The sequence below is a fragment of the Numenius arquata genome, chromosome 1, assembly GCF_964106895.1.
Source record: "Numenius arquata chromosome 1, bNumArq3.hap1.1, whole genome shotgun sequence".
Taxonomy (NCBI): domain Eukaryota; kingdom Metazoa; phylum Chordata; class Aves; order Charadriiformes; family Scolopacidae; genus Numenius; species Numenius arquata.
In genome coordinates this window covers 118,795,389-118,816,842 of record NC_133576.1, presented here as the reverse complement: position 1 = coordinate 118,816,842, position 21,454 = coordinate 118,795,389, and the positions used below count along the sequence as shown (strand labels likewise).

General features: G+C 44.2%; 1 protein-coding gene across 1 annotated transcript in view; it reads right to left on the bottom strand.

Annotated features, from left to right (window-relative positions):
- Window positions 1-11,709: 11,709 nt before the first annotated feature.
- The window catches only part of LNX2 (ligand of numb-protein X 2), a 60,371-nt gene continuing 50,626 nt past the window's right edge, over window positions 11,710-21,454 (bottom strand). Inside the window, exons 7-10 of the mRNA XM_074147040.1 lie at window positions 21,207-21,384; window positions 18,609-18,840; window positions 16,663-16,821; window positions 11,710-13,451 (exon numbers count right to left, since the gene is read on the bottom strand). Coding sequence (XP_074003141.1) covers window positions 13,316-13,451; window positions 16,663-16,821; window positions 18,609-18,840; window positions 21,207-21,384 — 705 coding nt within the window. The 3' untranslated portion in view covers window positions 11,710-13,315. The remainder of the gene's footprint in view (window positions 13,452-16,662; window positions 16,822-18,608; window positions 18,841-21,206; window positions 21,385-21,454) is intronic.

The window sequence follows — 21,454 nt, the reverse complement described above, 5'->3', positions numbered from 1 at the left end:
ATTTTAAAGAAATTTAAATGTTTTCATTTTTATAGCCAAGGTAAAACACAATTCAGGGAAATTCTAAGAAGGTGTAAATGCATTAATAAAAACTATTTTCCCTGTTTTCTGCCACTCCTGTTTAAACTTCACCGAGGATTTTATGCACGACTAGTTATTTGCACAATATTTTCTACCCAATTTAAACCTAATTAGTCTTAGGAAAGTATTAACATTAACGGTACTTTCATGTGGGTTTGCTGATAGGGTAACGATCTGAACAAACAGGAGAGCTTTCCATCAGGGAAGAATTACTTTGTTGCCTTCACCTTTTCTTTCTTTTTACTTTTGTACCTAACCAACATCGGCATCCTCCCCCTCCAGGTGCAGAGATGCAGAGCAATGGAAGGGGAGGAAGGGGATGAGGTTTCCCTGTCTATATCTCAGCAATGTGGATGTAGCATATATAAAAACCCATGCAGAAGCAGCGAGACATGAGGTTGGCTGCCACAGGGTGACTGTGGAGGGATGCCTGGCACCACAGCCATGTCCCCATGAGGTGGCAGGGGAACAGAGGCAGGACAGGAGGGGAGAGGGGTATTGCTCTGAGGGAGGATGCCCTTGCTCCAGCCCTGGCAGTGCCTCGCTGGTGAATGGTGGTGGTGAACCCCTGTTCGGCCAGGTGGATGGGGGATGACCCTGCAGGCACCCCCTTTCTGCTGGAAACATGAACGCTTCCACCAAACTGTGTTGTTTTGATGAAACTTCAAAGAGAAAGTGCTCTTGAGTGATGGAAATATATTTGAAAATTCCCATTTCATCAAATTTCAGAGTCATTTTTCAGAAAAACCTTTGTTGGGAACGTTCTTCATTTTTATATTATTTTTAGTGTTCACAGAATTGCAGAATCGTAGAGGGTCTGAGGTTGTCAGGGATCTCTGGAGGTCATGTGGTCCAACCCCCTTGCTCAAGCAGGGCCACCTAGACCTGGTTGCCCAGGACCATGTCCAGACAGCTTTTGGATATCTCCAAGGTGGGAGCTGATATTTCTTCAGTTTAGGTGTATCAGGCAACGTGCACCTCTGAGAGACCATGAATTAATGCGATATACAAAAACCAGTGTGTTATTTTAAACTTCTCTTTAAAAATCAGTCACTGCTTATGCCCAATGGAAATGTCCTACCTTTAAGTCCACATCCCAATTCTGCCACTTGTTTGTGACAGTGTGATGATGGGACTCCCTCACCCAAGCTTAACCACAGAGGAGGGCCCTCTGCTAACCTCCTCATTGGTCAAGGGGCATGAAAGTCTCCGGCCCTTGCTTGGGCAAACATCTCAGTATGTGGAGGGATCACCTTCTGGCCTCCATGCTGCTCATGGAGGCATGATTAGAGGAGATGCTTAGCCTTCAGGTGGGTGAAGTCAGCTGAGATGGACCCTCCCCACAGCTGCCCATGAAGTGGATGGGCATCAAACTGGGTATGCCAAAGGTGGGTGCCCTAATGCCAGCTGGCATCACCACCTGCCTCCCTGCAGCCAACAGCAGCAGCCACCAAGGGTACAGGTGCTCGCCAGGGGTGGTTTGTTCCTAAGTTACCTGATGTTACCCTTAAAGAGATCATGTTTCCCTGACAACCCCAGACAACCAGTTTTGAGCTGGGTTTTGTGTGAGATGCATCATTTCCAATTCAGGAGCACCAAACTGGAGGTGTCTTGAGGTGATGGACCCCCAGTGTGGACCTCCCTGAGTACCCCACCCCTTAGGACTCACTCGGGCACCCCGTTTTCATGTCTTATCATGTGTGCTTAATGTTGTCTAATGCTACTTGCGTGCTGGGAGGGGAGGTGAAATCTTCATTGTTTAAAATTTCGTGACTGCTCTCAAAACCAGCCTCTCTCAGGGGCTTTACATCTGACTTATTCGGAAAACTCCTCCTCCTGTCTATGGTGGAATTCATCTCACCCACCTTTAGACACTATTGTGTGAGAGTCAGTACCTCGGCTGCTCATCCCCTCTCCCTTTCAAGACGGGGGTGGGGGGCGTGGGGAGAATGTTATGCCCACAGTGTGAGTCATCTGATTTATTTTGGACAACTACATTAGGATGAGATGAACAGCACCTAAAAGTGCCAATTTCTCTCCATTAAGGAGAAAGAGAGCCCAAGCTCCCCATAATAACCATTAGGTATCAACATGACAGATATCTGTGCCTGGGCAGAGCATCTCTATCCTCACGCCTCCCAAACAGGCTGTCAGCAGGAGGGACACTCAAGTGGTGAAATTCTCCTCCATTGTGAAGCTCACGGGAAACTCAAAGATTGTGTAGCTACAGCCGTGTTTTAGTTCAAGGTATGGAAACACAACGTAATTACACATTGCAAAGTCTTTTTGGACTTACAAAGCATGTGTTTCTTTCCAAGTTTGGGCTGAAGCTTACCTGCAGTCTCCCCAAAGGTCTATTTTGCCATTCCTGTCTTGTATATATATTTTAAATATTTATTTTTTTTTAAAGATGTGCTTGTCTAATTTTTAAATTCTGGCAATGTCACTGTGCATGCTGAATTTTAAGAAAATCCATTTTTTCTGTCACTGCTCCTGTACTGATAAATATATTGACTTGACTGAGCAATTATAATTAAAATATCTGATATTCAAAGCTTCCAAAGACTCACCAAATGACAGTCAGACACACCTGGCTGAAGCTGGAAACGGCACATTTTATCTGTTGTTTGCAAGCGTCTGTCACAACATGCCAGGTCTGCTCCTCACTCCCTGGTTAGCTTTTGTCTGTTTGACAATGAAAAATCATGCCTAACGATGGGGAAATTTGCATCGCAAAGATGCGTCTCCGTGCTCAGCCTTCCCTCCTCCTGATAACATCGATGGGTTTTACATTTCAGGATCACAACCCATATGATTGGTAAAAAAAACCAGTGTCAAGCCCAGGTGAGCAGCTCTTTATTCTTCGCTGTGAGCAGCAGACTGTGGGTGAGCAACGCAGCCTACAGCTGATGAAGTATTTATCCTGAGCCAAGGAAGGCATCCATCTGGCTGTTCATTTGTAAAATAATAACCCAAGAACAAGCCACAAGCCTCGCATCTTATTTGCTGTGGTTGACTTTACCTAGAGTCCACTAGGCGAAGTTGTGGCCGGTGCCCGGGAAGACCCTGCCCGCCCGCGGCAGCCGATGACCCCTGGGAGGCCACCAGCATCAGGCAGCAGCGTGATGGCAGGGTCAGCCCTCACAGTGGCTCTAAGCAGGGGGCTGTCAGCGTTGCCACTGGAACCTCCTCTTTCAGGGCTTTCACACGCATGTGAAAAAGGTTGATTTGCTTTGGGAGTCTGCACGGAGGAGTATTAAGGAGGAAGTTTTTTGGTTTAATTGTATTTCAAAGAACAGGCACTTGAATAAACTGCAACAGCTGAAGAGCTGTGGTGGGCTCGGCAGTATCAGGTTCACAGTTGGACTCGATGTTCTTAAGGGTCTATTCCAACCTAAATGATTCTGTGATTCTTGTACTGACACAGCACAAATTAAGGCAAAATCAAGCCATTACAGACATGTTGATAATCCATGCGCGGTGTAGTCGTGTAGCCCATGAGACCGTAACATACACAAACAGCCGGAATTAACCAATTCTAGCAATAAATGAAGGCTTTTCTGAAAGCAGATGAAGGCATTAGACTTCATTAGATTGGGGCAAGTTTTCCTCTGCCTCATGGAAGATGGCTGTGCAGCAGCAGCCGTCTGCCGAAAGACGTTCCTGCGGCGCTTCTCGATGGACTCCACTCCTGATAAAAAAATCCTTCCCCCTACCTTCCTTGCCAGCAAAAAAAAATGAGACACAGAAATAAAATGAAATAAGTGTAGACAGAAACAAAGCTTCTGGATGTCTTCCAAGCCTGCCCTGGGCCTGCATCACCTGTCCTGGGTGTAGCCTGCAGCAGCACTGCTGGTCCAGGGGTGCTGGGTGGATGGCGGGGTCAGTCTGTCCCAGGTCTTGGTACATTGGGAAAGGTATAAAATATATAACAGGTGAGGGGAAGGTGAATTAGGAGAGAAAGAAGCACAGGAAAAATGAGTGTGGAAGGGTTTTTTTAACCGAGCTAAGACTGATGTACAGCTGGGTAAGGAAGCAGGGCCGTGCCTCAAGGAACTGCAAGTCTGGAAGGAGAACTAACAAGCGAAATGCAGTCTTGCCCATACTGGGCCACCCCAAAGGCTGCAAACTTTTAGGTGATGAGCTATAATTTGTTACCTATAACATATAGATTTTTATAGTTAATTATATGGGTAATTATAATATATGGGTAATACACTGATAATGAAATTATATTATCTATAAAATATGCCAGAAAATTACCTACAATTTCCCTGTCCTGAGGTTTTGACTGGTTATGCACCCTCATTCCTGACCACATCCAATCTTGCCTACTGGCTGGGAAGCAGGATGCTTCCAAACCCCATATTGTCCAAGTGCTGCTGTTGCAAGTGGCTCTGGGCCCGGGCCAGGGGTTTTGGAGCATGCTGCTGGAAATTGGGGCCACCCAGGCTCCGAGAGGACACCCGAGGAGGCCACGGCACTACAGGTTCACGTACAGGGCCACTGACTGAGGGAATATTTTGCTGTGAGTGTGTGAGTCCCAGGAGACACGGCTGATGAAAAATATTTTTCTATGGTTGATGTCTCACTAGATTTCTGGCAGTAGCATTTGAAGAGGGAAAAAAAAAAAACAGCAAGTGTTTCATTCAAGAAGCTCCTTGTGAAATACAGTTTCTCTAGACTGCAGTTCAGGTTGCTCCAGACAGCTGACAGGTATGCCCTGAAAACAACCATTTTTGATGTCAGGGAAGGTACTAAAACTCACATCGATGATGCCATCATCCCAGGGAAAGGCAGTAAAACTGGCAACACTGACATACAAACAGTCCCCAACAGGGGGAAAAGTGCTGGAAACCACCACTATCCTACTGACAATTAAAAAAAAAAAGGAAGACAAATTACCCTTGGCATTCTGGCATTCTTGGAATTCTCAGAAGCCAACCCCACTGCAGGTGAAAAACAGACAGAAGGAATGTGGCTTGGCAATGGAGTGAGGTCTAGGATTCAGCAGGGAAAATTTCTGGAATTTTAACTCTCAGCATCCATATCATAAGGTCCCTGCTAGGGAAGCACTTCATTGACTTACATGCGTATTTCATCCACAGCAGGTGGGAGCGAGGACCAATCACACACCCCAGGGGGGACAGCCCGAGGGGAGGACTTCTTGGGCAGGAGGCAGGTTCCATCTAAACATGAGGAGGAACTTCTTTACTTTGAGGATGGGGGAGCACTGGAACAGGCTGCCCAGAGAGGTGGTGGAGTCTCCATCTCTGGAGACATTCAAAACCTGCCTGGACATGTGCCTGAGCAACCTGCTCTAGGTGGACCTGCTCTGGCAGGGGCGTTGAACTAGATGATCTCCAGAGGTCCCTTCCAACCCCATATCATTCTGTGACTCTTTGAACCTGCTCTGGACCTCCAGTATCCCCACTGTAGAGGAGCAGCAGGGCTGGTTTCACCATAGGAGGTGCAGAGTTGGATCATGGTCCATCCTTAGCCCAATTCATAAGCAAAAGGCACTGGGGAAAGAGGGACCACTTGCTTTTCTGCTCTCCTGGAGAGTGATGCCCTGGACGTACCTCTGCTCGGCCGGCAAGGAGCTATGAAAGGAGGCAGATGCAGCAGAAGACGTCAGCTATTTGTGCCCCTGCCTATGGGGCAGGTTAACTGGGGTGTAGGAGAGGGGCTGGCTGCTGTCTCCCCAAGATCAGTTGCAGCCCACTAGCAGCACTCCAAAATTTGTCGACTATCACAGTTTGAGTTTAACCGAGCCGAGCTGGAGACGACGTAACTGAAATTCAACAAGTCTCAGAATATTTGCTGTTCTGCCCCTGCATGAACTCACACAAATCTATTTTTCAAGGTTTATAGTAAAACCCATTCGTGCAGCTCAGGCCAGGCTGGAGCTCTTTTCTGCGTCATTAATTCCTTGGCTTGTTTTTCTTTTTCCAAAGTTCTCTGCAGGTCACTCCCCAGAAGTGCAGCGAGGGATGGAAGAGCACATTGAAATCATTATTGATAAACAGTTACATCTTGAAGCTACACAGAGCCATTATTTCACAAAGATGCAAACAAAATGGTTTTGCATCGTGTGAATTATTTTCCTATTTGAAACACAGAAATCTCTCTCAAATAGCTTTAAAACCCATATTGTAGTGAAACGTCCAGTTTGTTCCATTAACTACTCACAGAGTCAACTGGAGAACCACTGTTATTAATTTCAATGGAAAGCTAAAATGCAGTTCATTTTCTGTAATTGCAGGCCCATCACCTAAAGACCCAGGAAAAGCTTTTAATCCAAGGCATTTTTAGAAGGGTATGATTACACCGCATATCTTCATAAGGTGCATAATTACCAGGGCGTCAATCGCAAAGAAACACAAAGAGCCAAACTTCCTGGGCTGTTAGAGAGTGGTCCCCTCCCGCCACCCCAGGGGCCACTGGTGTGTGGGGTGCCGGGATGGGTGACAGAGATGAGGGACCTCTCCGGGACGAGGCCATGACTCTTCCCCCCTGCAGACTGTGTGATACCTGTCAGAGGATGATGCAGAGAGACCCCAAGCCTGGAGGAAGCATTATCGGGCTGGAAGATGCCTTGGGAAAAGCAGCACTCGAAGGGTCATAAGGGAGCGGCCGAGCATCATGGAAGTGGGACTGGGACAGGGACCATGCAAAAAGGTGAGAAAAAATGACAGAAAGCTTGTGAAGAAAAATCTGAGGTTAAATGCTATTTAGATTAAGGATGAGAAAGACTCTGTAAGATGCTGAATATTCAGCAGAATACAATTTCACTCCAAAGGCACAGGAGAACCCAGCACAGCCAGATGGCTGTCCCAGGGCCAGCCACACTCACACTGTGAGGTTTAAATTCGAGGTCTTTGCTACCTTGACTATTCAATCAAAACGAATCGTGTAGCTCCAGCCAGGCTGTGGGAAGATGAGACTCCAGCTGGAGGGAAGAAGAAAGGGAAAGCTTTGGGTCTGAATTACTGCTTGGCTGTTTTGCTCAAGGAGGGACAGCCGTGATCGTCTGCTGACATTCAAGGCCCCGAGGTGCAGTGGCAGGACTTGTAGCCATGGGCAGAGTCTCAGTGCAAGGCCACTGCTTCCAAGCAGGGTCCTTTGTACTTGCAAACCTGACTCACGGAGGAAACCCAGATCAGTGGAAACACATAGATGCCAGAACAACCCACTTAAATCAGGCGTTTGATGCGCATTAGCAGCCCCTTTCCTTCGGCTCTTGGCTTCGGTCCTCTCCTGCTTTAAGCATGGATGGATGCTGAGCGGTGGCTGCGATGGCCAGAGGTGTAACAGAACTGACACCGTTTCTTTCCAGGGCTGCTTCATCAGTAAAGAGGAGCCACCTCTTGCTGTGTCCCACAACGAGGGACCCATTAATTGATTGCAAAAAGAGCTGAGTGTACTTAGCACCTCGGTGGAGAAGGACTCTGAGGCGGGTAATAGTGGTGGCAGAAGTAGCTGTTTGGGAAGCAATTTAATGAATAAAAAAGTAAGAAGCAAAAAGGTCAAGCCTTGCCTCTGCTGTGCTGCATTTAATCTGCACATGTAGGCAGGACTGCAGGCTCCCCAGCTGTGGTTTTTTTTTAGCTGGCACATTTCCCCAAACACGATAACATTTTTTAACTTTAGTGGCTGACATTTTGTAATATGTTTAAGGATCTGTAATGTTTTATGCTTGTAGCTTTTTGCGATTGTTGTTCCAATATGGCACTGATGCTGGTATTAAAGTCTAATATGATTAGAAAGCTCAATTGTATAACCAAGGGGTTATACTCTTTATCTATCCTAATCTGATTAAAATGCTTCTCTTCAGTAGCTTTCTGCAATCGCTTTATAGCAAAACCTGGGAGCAAAGCCACCAGCACTTTAGTTTGTCCCAGATTGAAAGAAATACCAAATGGGTTCCTTAATCGCGTACTGCACTCGTTACTGTACAAAGCTGGGTCCAAACTGCAAACCCAGCTCCATTGGGCTTTATTGGAGCTGCTCGATGAGAAGGGGCTTGTGGAGCTGGTGGGATGCCCCGGCTCGCCCTGAGGCTGGTTACGGCTCGACACCTGCCTGCTTTAGGGGCAGAAAAAAGGTATTTTGGGTCTTGCTGCCTGGTGCCGAGGTTGCTAAGCAATGAAGACACTACAAGTAGCTAATGTCACGGCTACATCTAAACCCCATCATAGTATTAAACTCATCATTGTAATTAAATTCTCTCACTGCCTATGATACCATCTCCCTTACGTGATGTGTCTTGTCCAGCCTAGTGGTAAACTAGTTAATGCAACAGAACACATCCAGCTCTAATTTCCATTGCCATTTAGTGCTCATATGCCACAATTTATTACAAATCTGAAGGCACAGTACAGAAAATGTGCTGCAGAGAATGTGATTAGTCCACAAATAGCTAAAAGCACGAAGAAAGAACTTGGGTTTAGTAAAACTTGCCTTCTCTCCTTCAACTGTTTCTCTAATGATTACCAACGCTGGTATGGCAGAAGAGCTGTAGAAGACCATACAGAGCTGCTGAAATAGTGGTGGTTTTGCACCACCATACATCATGCTTTGGGGATAAAGCAGAGCTGCTAGATGAACCCCCTGCACAGCAGAGGTTATTCTGTGTGCTCCGAGACCAGAGCTAGAGAGTGCTCCTGATGTGTTTACATGGACCCTTGCGGCTGCATCTTAAGCAGTGGGGTTGGTTGCTCTGCAGACCACCTCCCTGCAAGATGTCCAAGTCAGCACTGAGACCACGACCGCTGACTCCAGTGTAGCCGAAGCTGGTGTTCGCCACCATGGCAGGCTGCTGCGGGATGCAAAGCGGCCTTGATGCCACAGCATCTTCTCTCTAAACCTGAGGCAGGGTCTCCACAGGTGGTTGCTGTGGCTATGGCAGGGTAGGAAAGGTGCGGGAGGGCAGTTGAGGTGTTTAAGGTAGCTGGTACTACCTGGGAAGGAGGGTGAAGAGGGGCAGCCCCTCCTAGATGCAGTATTTGCCCCAAGGAGTCACAGAAGTGGCTCTCCCTTTCCATCTCTTGCCCAGTTCTTCCCCCTCCTGTGATGGGAGCGCTGGCTCTCATTCCTCCTTTGGCAAAACAAACTTGGCTTTCCTGGCTGAGGAGCGTGATGTTTCTGCTTGGCTGTGCTTGCAGCCCACAGATTCCTCCAGCCAACCTTTACCAGCAGTTTAACAACAAAAACAACCCCCAAACCCTAAAACATTCCTTCTTCTACAACAGCTTCAGGCGCAGTTTACGCCACGGCTGATGCCAAGCAGGCTCCACACCTTAGACTGGACTCTCTTTGATTTCTGAGTTGTCTGAAGTTTTCTGCATCACGCTACAGAAGGGAGCTCATCACCACTGATCAATTGCAATCCATCACTGACATGGGCATTGCATCCGTATGGCACGGCTAATATTCAGGGGACCCATCCATGTGATAGGGCAACAAACAGAAGGATAACATCAACATTGAGCTAGAACTAAATATTCCTACCTGTATAACATCTGTTATCCCAGAAGTAATCTAAGAATTGTTCTTCACTAGGTGCACAGATTTATGTCAGGTGTGATGAGGCCATTGTAAATAATTTTCTCTCTCTCTCATTTTTCTTTGTGTTGGCAGAGATCCACTTTTTACCTAAGTACACTTGCTTAGAATTTTCCTGAGACAACTGGGATGAGGGTTGTTCACTGACCTTCCTTGGTGTTACAACATCTTCATGGGCCGTGTGGCATCAGACACGTGTGGCCTTTACTCCGTGTTTGCCACCATTGCTGCCCTGCCTGGCATACTCATTCCTTTAACCATCAGGATCTCCTATGTTAGTTCATTAACAAATTTTTATGATCCATTAAAATTGCCTCAAAAATAAATAGTCAAGTTTCTTGACTAAAAGGAACTTGCCTTGCTTCTGATACTATCTGGGTCACACTATATCTGAGAACCAGGCTTAGATTTTCATTATACCCACCCCAGATATATTAGGGAATCTGCAAATAAATGAATTCTTAATTCTTTTGCAATGTTAAATTTTCCCCTCATTTTTTCCTGACTCTAAATAGGAAGTTTTGAGCGGCAAATGAAACATCTTCAGATTTCGCTTCACTGGCATGCTGTGAAGCAGAATAAATTGGTTTACATTCTTCGCTGGAGATTCCTAGGGTTGTTTGGCAAAGGTGTTCCTCCCACGAAGCTTCAGCACACAGATGACTAGGTCCACCACCTCACACACCAGCTCTGTGCACCTTCAGCTGCAACAATGAATTGATTAATCTGTCTGTAAATCAAAACTCTAAAGGTCTGGCTCTTACGTTACAAGTACAAAAGATAGTAACCCACCAGCAGATGTGGCTGGTTTCTTCTGTGTTTCTGTGTGTAGGCATGGTTTTGTTTTAGAGGAACTCATCTCTTCGTAACCCACTAACTACCGCAAGGGATAAGAATCCAGGTTCTGGGCAACTTCACTTAGAAAAGAAATTGCTTTTAGACCTATTCCAGCTTCGCAGACATCTAAAGATAGAGCATACTTGCCCACAGGAGACGGAGAAGGGAATTGATTACCAGCAGGCTCAAGTTGCAGCTGTAAAACTGAGGTTTCCAGCAAGACTGTCTCCTTGCATCAAATCTATGCTGTGAAAACATCCTCCAGATGATCGGTACCAGCTGGCGTGGAGGGGAAAAGAGGAAACGCTGCTGGCAGCGTAAGGCACAGATCTTACCTCCCCTTTAAAAACCCTGCTCAGTGCTGGGATTACTGGTCAAACAGCTGGTACACTACCCTGGCTGGATGACCATGCCCTCAGACTCTTTTGCTACGTTCACTAACTGTAATTTATGATAAATCACAGTCGAAAAGAAAGATCTTTAAATTGAGTCTGCATTGAGCTACGCGTATCTTTTGCAAAGAGCGAGACAATACCTTGAGTTATGACAATGAGTAGAATGAACTTTTATTTTCATTCATCCTTCATTAATACCATACAATTAGATAGTAATATCTGGGGAAAAAAAAAAAAAACCAAACCAAAAAACCCTTGAAATAATTTAAAACAGAAGGCACAGAAAACCAAACCCAACTATGCAGCTACAAGAGAAAGGGGAAAAATTATTCAGGAAAGGAATTAATTCAGAAAGGCTTTATCACCAGACGTTCTGATCAAAAGCTACAGCACACAGAAACAAAACTGCACAGTTTAAGCTAACCCATGCTTTTGTTACATATACATATAAAAGAAAAAAAAAAATCTGATTTTTGCAGGGTTTTGAATGGAAAGTGTAATTTTTAAAATAAAAAACATTAAATCTATGTCAAAATCTTCCCTAAAAGCTACACTAAGATGTATTTTATGAAAAAAAATATCTGTATTAAGAGCAAAGCATACAGTTAAACAGCATCTGGGAGTGGGAGGAAGCTTGTTCACAAATCACTTATAGTATAAAATAAGTTTGGTGTTTGCTTCAGAAACAAAGGTTCTCAGTACAGTAATATACTGTAGAGGACATTCTTTTGTATTTTAGTATTATGAAATTAAACTGACAGCATACATATGAGAGGAATAAAACCACTTCATTCATATGAGATTTTTACTTTTTTTTTTTTTTTTTTTTGCAAAAGAGTAACTTTATTTCTTTTTAAAACAAAGCTACTGGAATTAATGACATGCGATAATATGCCCCAATATTATACCGGCTAAGTTTGAAAATAAAGCTCATGCTTCACAATTGAAATATGCTGTGATTCTCAAGTACATTGTCTGGTAATTAATATTACAATACAGAGGTCATTCATAAAATCAGTTCAGGTTGGGAACCTGGTTTATAAACGAAGCTCTTTTTCAAATATGCAGAACACTGACAACACACAGGGTTAGCTCCAGGTCAGCACATTTCTTTCCGTGCTCCACCTCTCTTTTCTAAAACAAATGGGTGCTTAGCCTGCAAATATCATGGAAAGGCAAACTCTAGAAGTTACAGGTTGGTTTGTAAAAATACTAAATACAATCCAAGATAAATAGCGTTACTCTTACTGACAACTTAATAGCAGGTGCTCTCTTAAGGAAAAAAAAATATAATATCCTGAAATGCAAGAGAGAACGTTTCAGCATTTGATATCAAGGCATTTATACATTTGTCAGGGGGTGACAGAATAAGAGTGAACTTTGCAGCTAGCTTTGCAGTTGGACTTGAATTCAAAGAGCCTTCCTTCCAGCCTGCCCACCTGCAAACCATAACGTATGGTTTCTTAATAGCTTTCTTTTTTCCTGGAAATAATTCTCTCATTTAGAAAGCACAAGTCAAAGTATTGTTTTCCACACATGAAGAAAGAGAGCTGACAACTACAATAGAAACGGTAAAAATGATCTTCATAAAAATGTTCATCAAAATTCTCTGACTCAGCAAAACATTCATTTGTAAAGTAAAGTCTAATACTGCAAGCCGTTCACTCAAAGGCGACCTCGGGCACACGCATTCTTGCCAGCGTTGCAACAGTAATTACTTCCATATTTCTTGTCGTTATAGGATACAAACTCTGTAATATAGTAAAGTTTCCTAACAAAGAGTCCAATTATTGCACTTTATAAAAATTCCAGTAATATCAGGCTTTTGTCCTACTTTTCTATGAACACTGATGCCCTGCAAGAAAAATCTGGGGGACCAAGTAATTTCTGATGAGCAAGATGGATTACTTGAATCAGTTTGAAACATTGAATCAAAAATGAAAAGGCTTACAAATTGAGGAGACGTACCTTTGGAAACGGATTGTGATTCATAGCAGCAGATAGACGTGTCACTGCGGTACTGACACACGTTCTCTTCGCAGGGAAGAACGAGCACATGGCTATTACCTTTATATATCATGTGTAACTTAAGGACTGTGCAGAGAAACCCAAAGAACCACCAAGTTCTTCTGCTGACTCTAGAAGCCTGATGGGGAAAGCTCAACGACAGCCTTACCGGTGTGGGAGTTTCTCTGTGAGCGCGCGTAGATTTGCATTTGCGTCAGCAATGGATATAGCAAACAGAAATGGCTATTTCAGGATGGAAAGATATATAGAATAAGTCTGAGAGGCCTGTAAAAAAATGAAAATACAGCAGTTTTGGCCCTGCTTATAACCAGCTGTATCAATAGTATCAATAGGGGAAAAAAGATAGAGGAGATTATTGTGCCAGCTATATAGTAAAACACACTGCTTGAATCAAAGTGATTCAAAATCTAGATGAGGCTTCCAGGCCAGCAAATCACTGTTAAAGTTACTTTGTTCCTCTGCTCCTTCAGCATGGGAACGAGTGCAGAATGGCTCATTCCAACCGTGGATAGTCCGTTTACAGCAACAATCATATCACCACACCTAAAAGACACAAGAAGAAGAAAAAACAAACCAAATGAAGACTACTGCTCTGCAGTATCTACTACACACCAACAAACAACAATTCATTGCTGGGGTGACAGGTTTGCATCAGGTTGGAAGCGTAGCTAAAAAACCCAAAGGGGTTCAATTTTAAGTCTGTTTTACTACTGAAACTCATCTGGGAATCTCCCAAATCACTAGATTTCAATTCTAATACAAAGACGGTTCTGCATTAAGAGCTGACCTGGAGGAAAACGTGGAAAGAGAGAGTTGGAAAGATCTAACCAAGTCAAGAGAAGATAATGAGACAGCATGTGCATGAGAAGCATTTCTGTTTGTTTGTGTGGATTATAACACATTTACACCAAACATGGCTTTACTGTAGGAGGTGTAAGTAAAGATACTTATGGTTACCGACCACATTTCAACTGAAAACCTTGTTTTCAATGGCTTACGATTTTGTCAAATGTAACCATTTGGCTTGAAATCTCCCTCAGCAGATGGTTCAACTGAGAAACTGTAGCTTCTCTGTGTTTTGAAGCAGGGAACAGAAATTTGGGAGGGCGCTGTTTGCTGGCCTTGAGAAAGTTGACCTCGAAGGGTTAAGTTTCAGTTTTTACAAGCTCAAGAGAAACTTCAAAAAAGCCCCTAAGTTCTTCCTACACTGAGCACCCTCCATCTCCAGGTACCTCTTCTCTGCGACTTGACTTGCGTGTGTGTTTGCCATCCCCCAGAGCAGTCAAACATGACTCTGGAGATCGAACAGAACTTTTCCTAAAACTGATCCTCCCAACTATTGGAGGCACCAAAACAGATGGCAAAAAGAGCCATGGCTCTGGATGATCTCTGGAGCTCTCCCAGTGCCCTTCACTAGGGCAGAGCAGAGGAGGACGAGGCGGTGTGACCTACACAGGTCAAGTGCGCATTCTCTGCCTGAAACAAGGTACCCCATGACCCAAAACCCACTGCTACAGTTCACTGAGCGGGGTCTCACTCACTCAGCCTTTCTGCTGAAGTCATTTCACCTTCTATAAAATCACACCAGACAGATAATGTAGGCAGAAAATTCTCCTAAGTACTGAACTGTGAAGTTATTTTCTTCTTCTGTCTCCGGCTGAATGAAACATTTAGATAACTTGAACAAAACAGAACAGCTTCAAAAAACCCTGCCCCAGGATAACTCATGATGCAGGTTGTAAGGAGTTCTCCCTTGTTCATTGCCTGTTTTTAAGTCCATATTCTCAGTGAGACAGCACATTTGAACTGAGGGTACTACATCACAGCATCACACGAGCATCTTTTCCATTCCTTACAAGGGGGTAAGTGAGACCACAACTACTCTTCCCCTCTTCTTAGGAATGATGCTTGAATTTCCATTTGTATGAAGACTTCTAGTCATTATTTCCCCAATCTGAAATTATTTACTTTGGGTTGAACTGAAATCTTTCATTTAATCCAAACTGTTTCATAGTTGGCCAAAAAAAAAAATGTAATTTTATGTTCAGCCAAGCTATTTTTTCATTTATTTATTTAGTCATTGAACTGAAAAATCAATTACTGGCAAGGCTCTAGGCATAACTACATTTTTTCTTAAGTTACTTTGTAAGTAAAGCTACACATAAAAATCATGCCATAAAACTTCAAGTTGCATATTCTTTACTGCCACCTTCACAAAAGATCAGTTTATGAACAAGAGAACCTGTAATAGGAACTGTATGTCCTAGTTCTGAACTAATTCTACACAAGACTAAGATGCACATACGCATATTAGGCCTCAGGGCTGCATCCAAACATAATGTCTAAGTAGAATCATATAATTGTTAAGGTCAGAGGGGTCCTCGGGAGGTCTCTAGTCCCACCTCCTGCTCAAAGCAAGGTCAGCTGTGAGACCTGACCAGGTTGCTCAGGGCTTTATCCAGTCAGGTCTCAGAAATCTCCAAGGGCAGAGATCACACAACCCGTGCTACAGCCTAACCGTCCTCATGGGAAACAAGTTCAGCTTGTGCCCATAGTCTCTCTTCCTCTTGCCCTGCACCTCTGTGAAGAGCCAGGGCTCCATCTTCTCAATATCTCTTTGCAGGTACTGGAAGGAGCTGTTGAGTGTCTGCAAAGACATCTCTGCTCCAGGCTGAGAAAGCCCAGCTCCCCCAGCCTCTCCTTGTAGGGTAAGTGCTCCAGCTCACGCCATCTTGGGAGCTTCCACTGAACTCTCCTCATTTATCAGTGTTTTTCCTGCCAAGTAATGACCCTTAAGGCACTGACATGAGGACTTGGTTTCTTAACTGTCTTTTCAGAGATACTGACTTTTTCAACTACTTTCTTGCCTTTCCATTAAAGCAGCAGCACCCATCTTCAGTGCCAGGGTTTCCAGCAGTGGCTTCAGAAGGCTATTTGAAAGGATAAAGCAGTTTTCCTCACTTTACAGAAGTAAGTTCTAATTTTCTAGCCATTCTCTAAGAAGACAAAAACGTTAAGAACAAGGCAAGTTCTGCACGTATACATTTTGCAATGTCTCTTGGCCTAAAGGAGTGTTCAACCGGGAGACGGAGACAGCAGGTTACATCAGCACTGCAGCTGGGGAGGAGGACAGGAGATGGCAGAGGTGCCAGCACCAGCATCACCTCTGACAGACACCCCTTCCCCAGCGGAAACACCTCATACTTCCCCGCATCACCCTCATCAGGGAGGCAAAGCTCTACTAGGCTGCATGATCGCCCCCCGGCACAAGACGCTACAACGTATTTCATGGAATCATGGAATTGTCAGAGTTAGAAGGGACCTCTAGTGATCATATAGTCCAACTCCCCTGCTAAAGCAGGATTGCCTAGAGCACATTACTCAGGACTGCATCAAGGCGGGTCTTGAAAATCTCCAGTGAAGGGGACTCCACGACCTCCCTGGGCAGCCTGTTCCAGGGCTCTGCCACCCTCACCGTAAAGAAGTTCTTCCTCATATTTGACTGGAACTTCCTATGTTCCAGCTTGTGCCTGTTACCCCTCGTCCTATTGCTGGGAACCACTGAAAAGAGTCTGGCTCCATCATCCTTCAACCCACACTTTAGGTACTTGCAAACATAGATAAGGTCTCCCCTCAGCCTTCTCCTCTCCAGGCTTAAGCCTGCTTCCTTAAGCAATTACTTGCACCAGCTTGTAACTATATAAAAGTGTTGATTATAATTGTTATTGGTATTACTACTATTATTTTAGCTTACTTTAATCTTCCATCAAAGTACGCGGGAGTTCCAAGGACAATCGTTTTAATGAAGAAAGGCTGGTTCGTGTGGTTCTCCTCGTAGCCACCGACGATGCTGAAGCCCCAGCTTCCTAAATTGCTGCGCCGCAGGACTACGTCATGGCAGCTATGTAGGCAGCTGTGGAATGGAAGCACAGGATAGCAAGGAAAAAAAAAACCAAAAAAACCTCGTGTATACCACATATAGATATTTTTATAGTAGGCACAACACCTGCTGTCTCATCACTACCACTGTGCTAAGCGTGGGAGAGCAGGGGAGGGATGGTGATTCCGCTTCTGTTCCCAGAGTAATTTTGCAATATTCAAACTGATTACCAAAAAAAGCCCCACAATCTTGAGGCAGAAAAGTGCTTTGAAAGAAATAATGCAGTGCTGGAATAATCACCTAAACACAGTTAACTCTGTAAACTGACAGTAATAGAATGGCATTTTAGGGATTTCACAGGTGTCGAGAATGTGGGTGGAAAATGGATGCCTGATATATTTAGTTTGCAAGTCAAAAATGCAGAGCATTTTTCTTCCACCCCCAAGTCAGTTTAGGCTTTTTCTACTTTAAGTAAAGATCTAAAACTCCATGCATCATCTTCACTACCTCTGAACTGATGCACCACCAGTAATGAAAATATAAATGATTAACCATTTTATTACACAGAATGTAAATTATTCAGATCATGCTTCACTAACTGTACCAGTATATGTTGTCTCCCCCATGAAAATTAATTCTTGCCAATGAAGTTGGCAATGACTGTAATTAAAAGAAAAAAGATAACAAACCACAACATAGAAATTAACTTTTGGGTAAAAAAAGATGCCAAGCTCTTTACTGATGTACAACACTCCTTTAAAGAACAGCAGCACAATGCATAGCATAACTTTAAGGTCCACACATGGGCATATGTAGGATATAAGCAGGAAACCACTGCTGAAGCGTGGAAAGGAAGTACATTTGCCAAATCTGAGAGCTGCTTATTGAGATTAGGTAACTCATTACTTAATGGAAGAGAAATTAATTGATAGTAAAACTCAGAAATAAGTGTGAAATCTCTGGAGGGCCAGCGCATGGGTCTGTTATCTTCAACAGCATTCTGCTACCAATACGTCTGGTTCTTGTTCTGGTTTTATGCTTAAACTACAGACCTGAGCCCGGCAGCCCTATCAGAGGGAGAGGAATTAACTTCAATCAGGGCGCGCAGGTTAACAACTATTCGCTGTAGTGGGAGTTCTACTTGATAGCAAGCAATGCCGCAATGAGCTTACAGCTATAGCCACAAAAGAGTGAAAAATAGAAGAGCAAAAATGAAACGCGGTGATGTCCAGCAGACTGCAAGTTAGTCAAGGGGAAGGAGCTCGCTTGGAGGGAAATCTTGAAGAGTTTTTGTGTTTGGAAGATGTGGTAGTGGGTTCTTGAAAAAAAACCCCAAACCATGGGGATTTGTAACTACAGACTGTGCAAGAGACCCACGTCAAGAGTCTGTCAGAATGGCAAGTCTGTCCAACATTGTAAAGTTATATATTTGGCCTCATACATTTAGATAGCAGACTAGCCAAGAGACATGTGGGTATATACTTTGTGTTTCTATTAATCATCTCTCTGGGTTTAGATATTCGACAGAAAGTTATGATATGGTTAAACAATAGAAAAAATGACTTGTGTTCAATGAGAAGAATCCATGTGAGTAGCTTCTGAAGGGATAAACCAAGCCTATTAATCTTCCAGCTTCCTTAGGAAACATTCCTCCTGTTCGCAACCTGTTCATAAGGACGCTGCCAACCAAACGTAGCTGAGACGGTCAGGCAGGCAGAAATAAGGGCAGATGGGCTGCAACTAATAAGGTCTCTTTTTTATGTCTCTCCCGGACTTAGCTTGCAACTAGTAACTAATTAATTTATCAATTAATTCCATACCTTGGAAGTCCCAGCCACATGACCCATGATGGTGACCAGCTGGCATCGTATTCATTTTCACTGATGGTACTCAATTGTTCTTCATTAGCCAGGGGCTGCTCTTCTACAATCTGGACTTCCAGGGCTTTCAGGGCGACTACTGAAGACGCAGCACTAGCCTTCAGCATGGCCACTGCCTCGCTGTGACTGAGGTTAGTCAAATCAATGCCGTTGATGTTCAGCAGCACATCACCTGTTCAAAGGTGCAAGTGAGAACACATCAGTCTGTCAGAGTCATTCCTACCGACAGCACCTCCCACGCCAGGGTTTCATTTAATACTGTATTTTTTGGAGCTGAGACGGTCTGAACTAACAGCCCGAGAATGTGAACAGCTCTGAAGCCTTACGCTGTCAGTTTGAAACATTAAGGTATTGAACTATTAAGCTGGATCGGTATCATTTATTTCCACAGAACAGATCAAATGCTGTGGCTTCTATGGTGTATTGCCCTGAAAATTTGAGACAGAAATTACCTAAGCACCTCACCATCTCGGCTGCAACTGTTATTGCAGATGCCACGACGTAATCGTTTCCAGTAGTGGATCTTAGGTCCACCCTAACTTAAAAAGGGAAGGAAGAACAATGCAAGCACCACAAAGTAACCAGCTTTTGTAGATAAATGCGTCTCCACGGAGTGTTTTAGGTCATTTGCTTTTTCTAACTTGTTACTCAGGAGAACAAAATGGAATTCAAAAACTACTGGAAAGGTTGGTCCAAAACCCAGTCCATTAGAAGAAGCGTGACCAGCAGGTCACGGGAGGTGATTCTACCCCTCTACTCTGCACTCATGAGACCCCACCTGGAGTATTATGTCCAGCTCTGGAGTCCTCAACATAGAAAGGACATGGACCTGTTGGAATGGGTCCAGTGGAGGGCCACGAAGATGATCAGAGGGCTGGAGCACCTCTCCTCTGAAGACAGGCTGAGAGGATTGGGGTTGTTCAGCCTGGAGAAGAGAAGGCTCCCAGGAGACCTTATAGCAGCCTACCAATATCTGAAGGGAGCCTACAGGAGAGCCGGAGAGGGACTCTTTGTCAGGAAATGTAGTGACAGGACAAGGGGTAATGGTTTTAAATTGGAAGAGGGGAGATTTAGATTAGATACCAGAAAGAAATTCTTTACTGTGCGGGTGGTGAGACACTGGAACATGTTGCCCGGAGAAGCTGTGGATGCCCCCATCCCTGGAAGTGTTTAAGGCCAGGCTGGATGGGGCTTTGAGCAACCTGCTCTAGTGTGAGGTGTCCCTGCCCATGGCAGGGGGTTGAAACTTGATGATCTTTAAGGTCTCTTCCAACTCTAACCATTCTATGATTCATTCTATGATTCTATGAAAAGCATCTCTACAAAGGTAATCTGGAAAGAGTCAAAGCTACTAAAAAAATTGCCACAATTTTTATTTTATTTCAGAATATTTTTAAAAAGCAAGAATGTTATTTACTGTCCAAGTGGTGACAGGCTGCTCTTTCACACAATGTCTCACTTACCAATGAAAGCCAGAAAAAACAAAGGAAAAGTGTGGACACCTGGGTCACATTTGGAGTAAGACTCATTTTTTAAAAGCTTTTTCCTCCCAGGGAAACCTAAAGTTGGGGTGCAGCTTAACTTGAAATCACTTTTTGTTGCTGCTGTGGCTACTTTAATGTTACACAATGAAAGAGAAATTGCAATTCTTCCATCAAGTGTGTTTTTCATAGTAGTACAGAAAAAGGGAGCGTACCTGTTGGTATGTGGGTGTAAATCTCCTTCTCTCAGAGGTATATAAGGATGCTCCCACACTGTTCTTTTTAAATTTGCAATCTGTGAAGTGGCTTTTTTCTTCCCTAAATTTCTAGCCTAAAACAATCTGTAATTCTGTGAACTCTGAATCGCAGAGATCCCACAGGCAGTCTTTGTTTCACATATGGCATAGTATGTTTTAACCATCAAATGCTTTGCTATCGATGAGGTAGGACTGCCTCCACCTGCACCGAGCCTAACCTCCACCTCCCAGTTCCCTTCTGCAAAGCTGCGGAACAGGGGCGGGTGCTGCAGCACCCCTGAAGACCAGCAAACCGAAGCTCTCACAAAGGATAGGAGACCATTCAGGAACCAGGGTCAACACTGATGCAGCTTCGGGGGTAAACTTGGCCCAGGTGCGCTGTGGCCCATCATCAGAGCATCTCTGCTATTCAGATACTACAGTGACTAGTGACTGGCGGAGGTTTCTCAGACAGAGATGGGACCCAGCCTACCACATTAAACACAAAAACAGGATGTGTGCGCTAAGCATCACACCAGACCCTCAGCTCAGGGGATTACCGTCAGCTTTAAAGAATTTAACCAGACATTTCCTGATCTTATTTACTTCCCCTGCTACCGTTCTCTAAACATCCCTTTCCTAGAAAAGGTGGAAGTGCGATACTAAATACTCTATTTCAATTATTGAAACATGAAGAAAAGCATCCATCAGCACTTCCCTACATCTGTGAGAAGACTTTTTGACACCACCTGACTCCAGAGCACGTACTCATCAAACAGCAGTCAGAGGCCACCCGTGCCACCAGGGAAACCAAGCCCCACCTCGTTTAATCCTGCCGTCTCTTGCCAAACACCCGTGAGGCTGTACACTTGTCACGAAGATGGGCAGTTCGCCACTTTTGCTACCTCTGCCTCCTGCCACTGTCATTCCCAGAGATTCATGTGGCTCTTTTTTCACAGTAATGTGCTTTTCTTGGCATGTAACACACTGGGAGAGATCCTGTTTGACAAGGATAAATAACATTGTTAGAACTTTAAAAAAACAAAAAAACAACAAAAACCAGAACAAA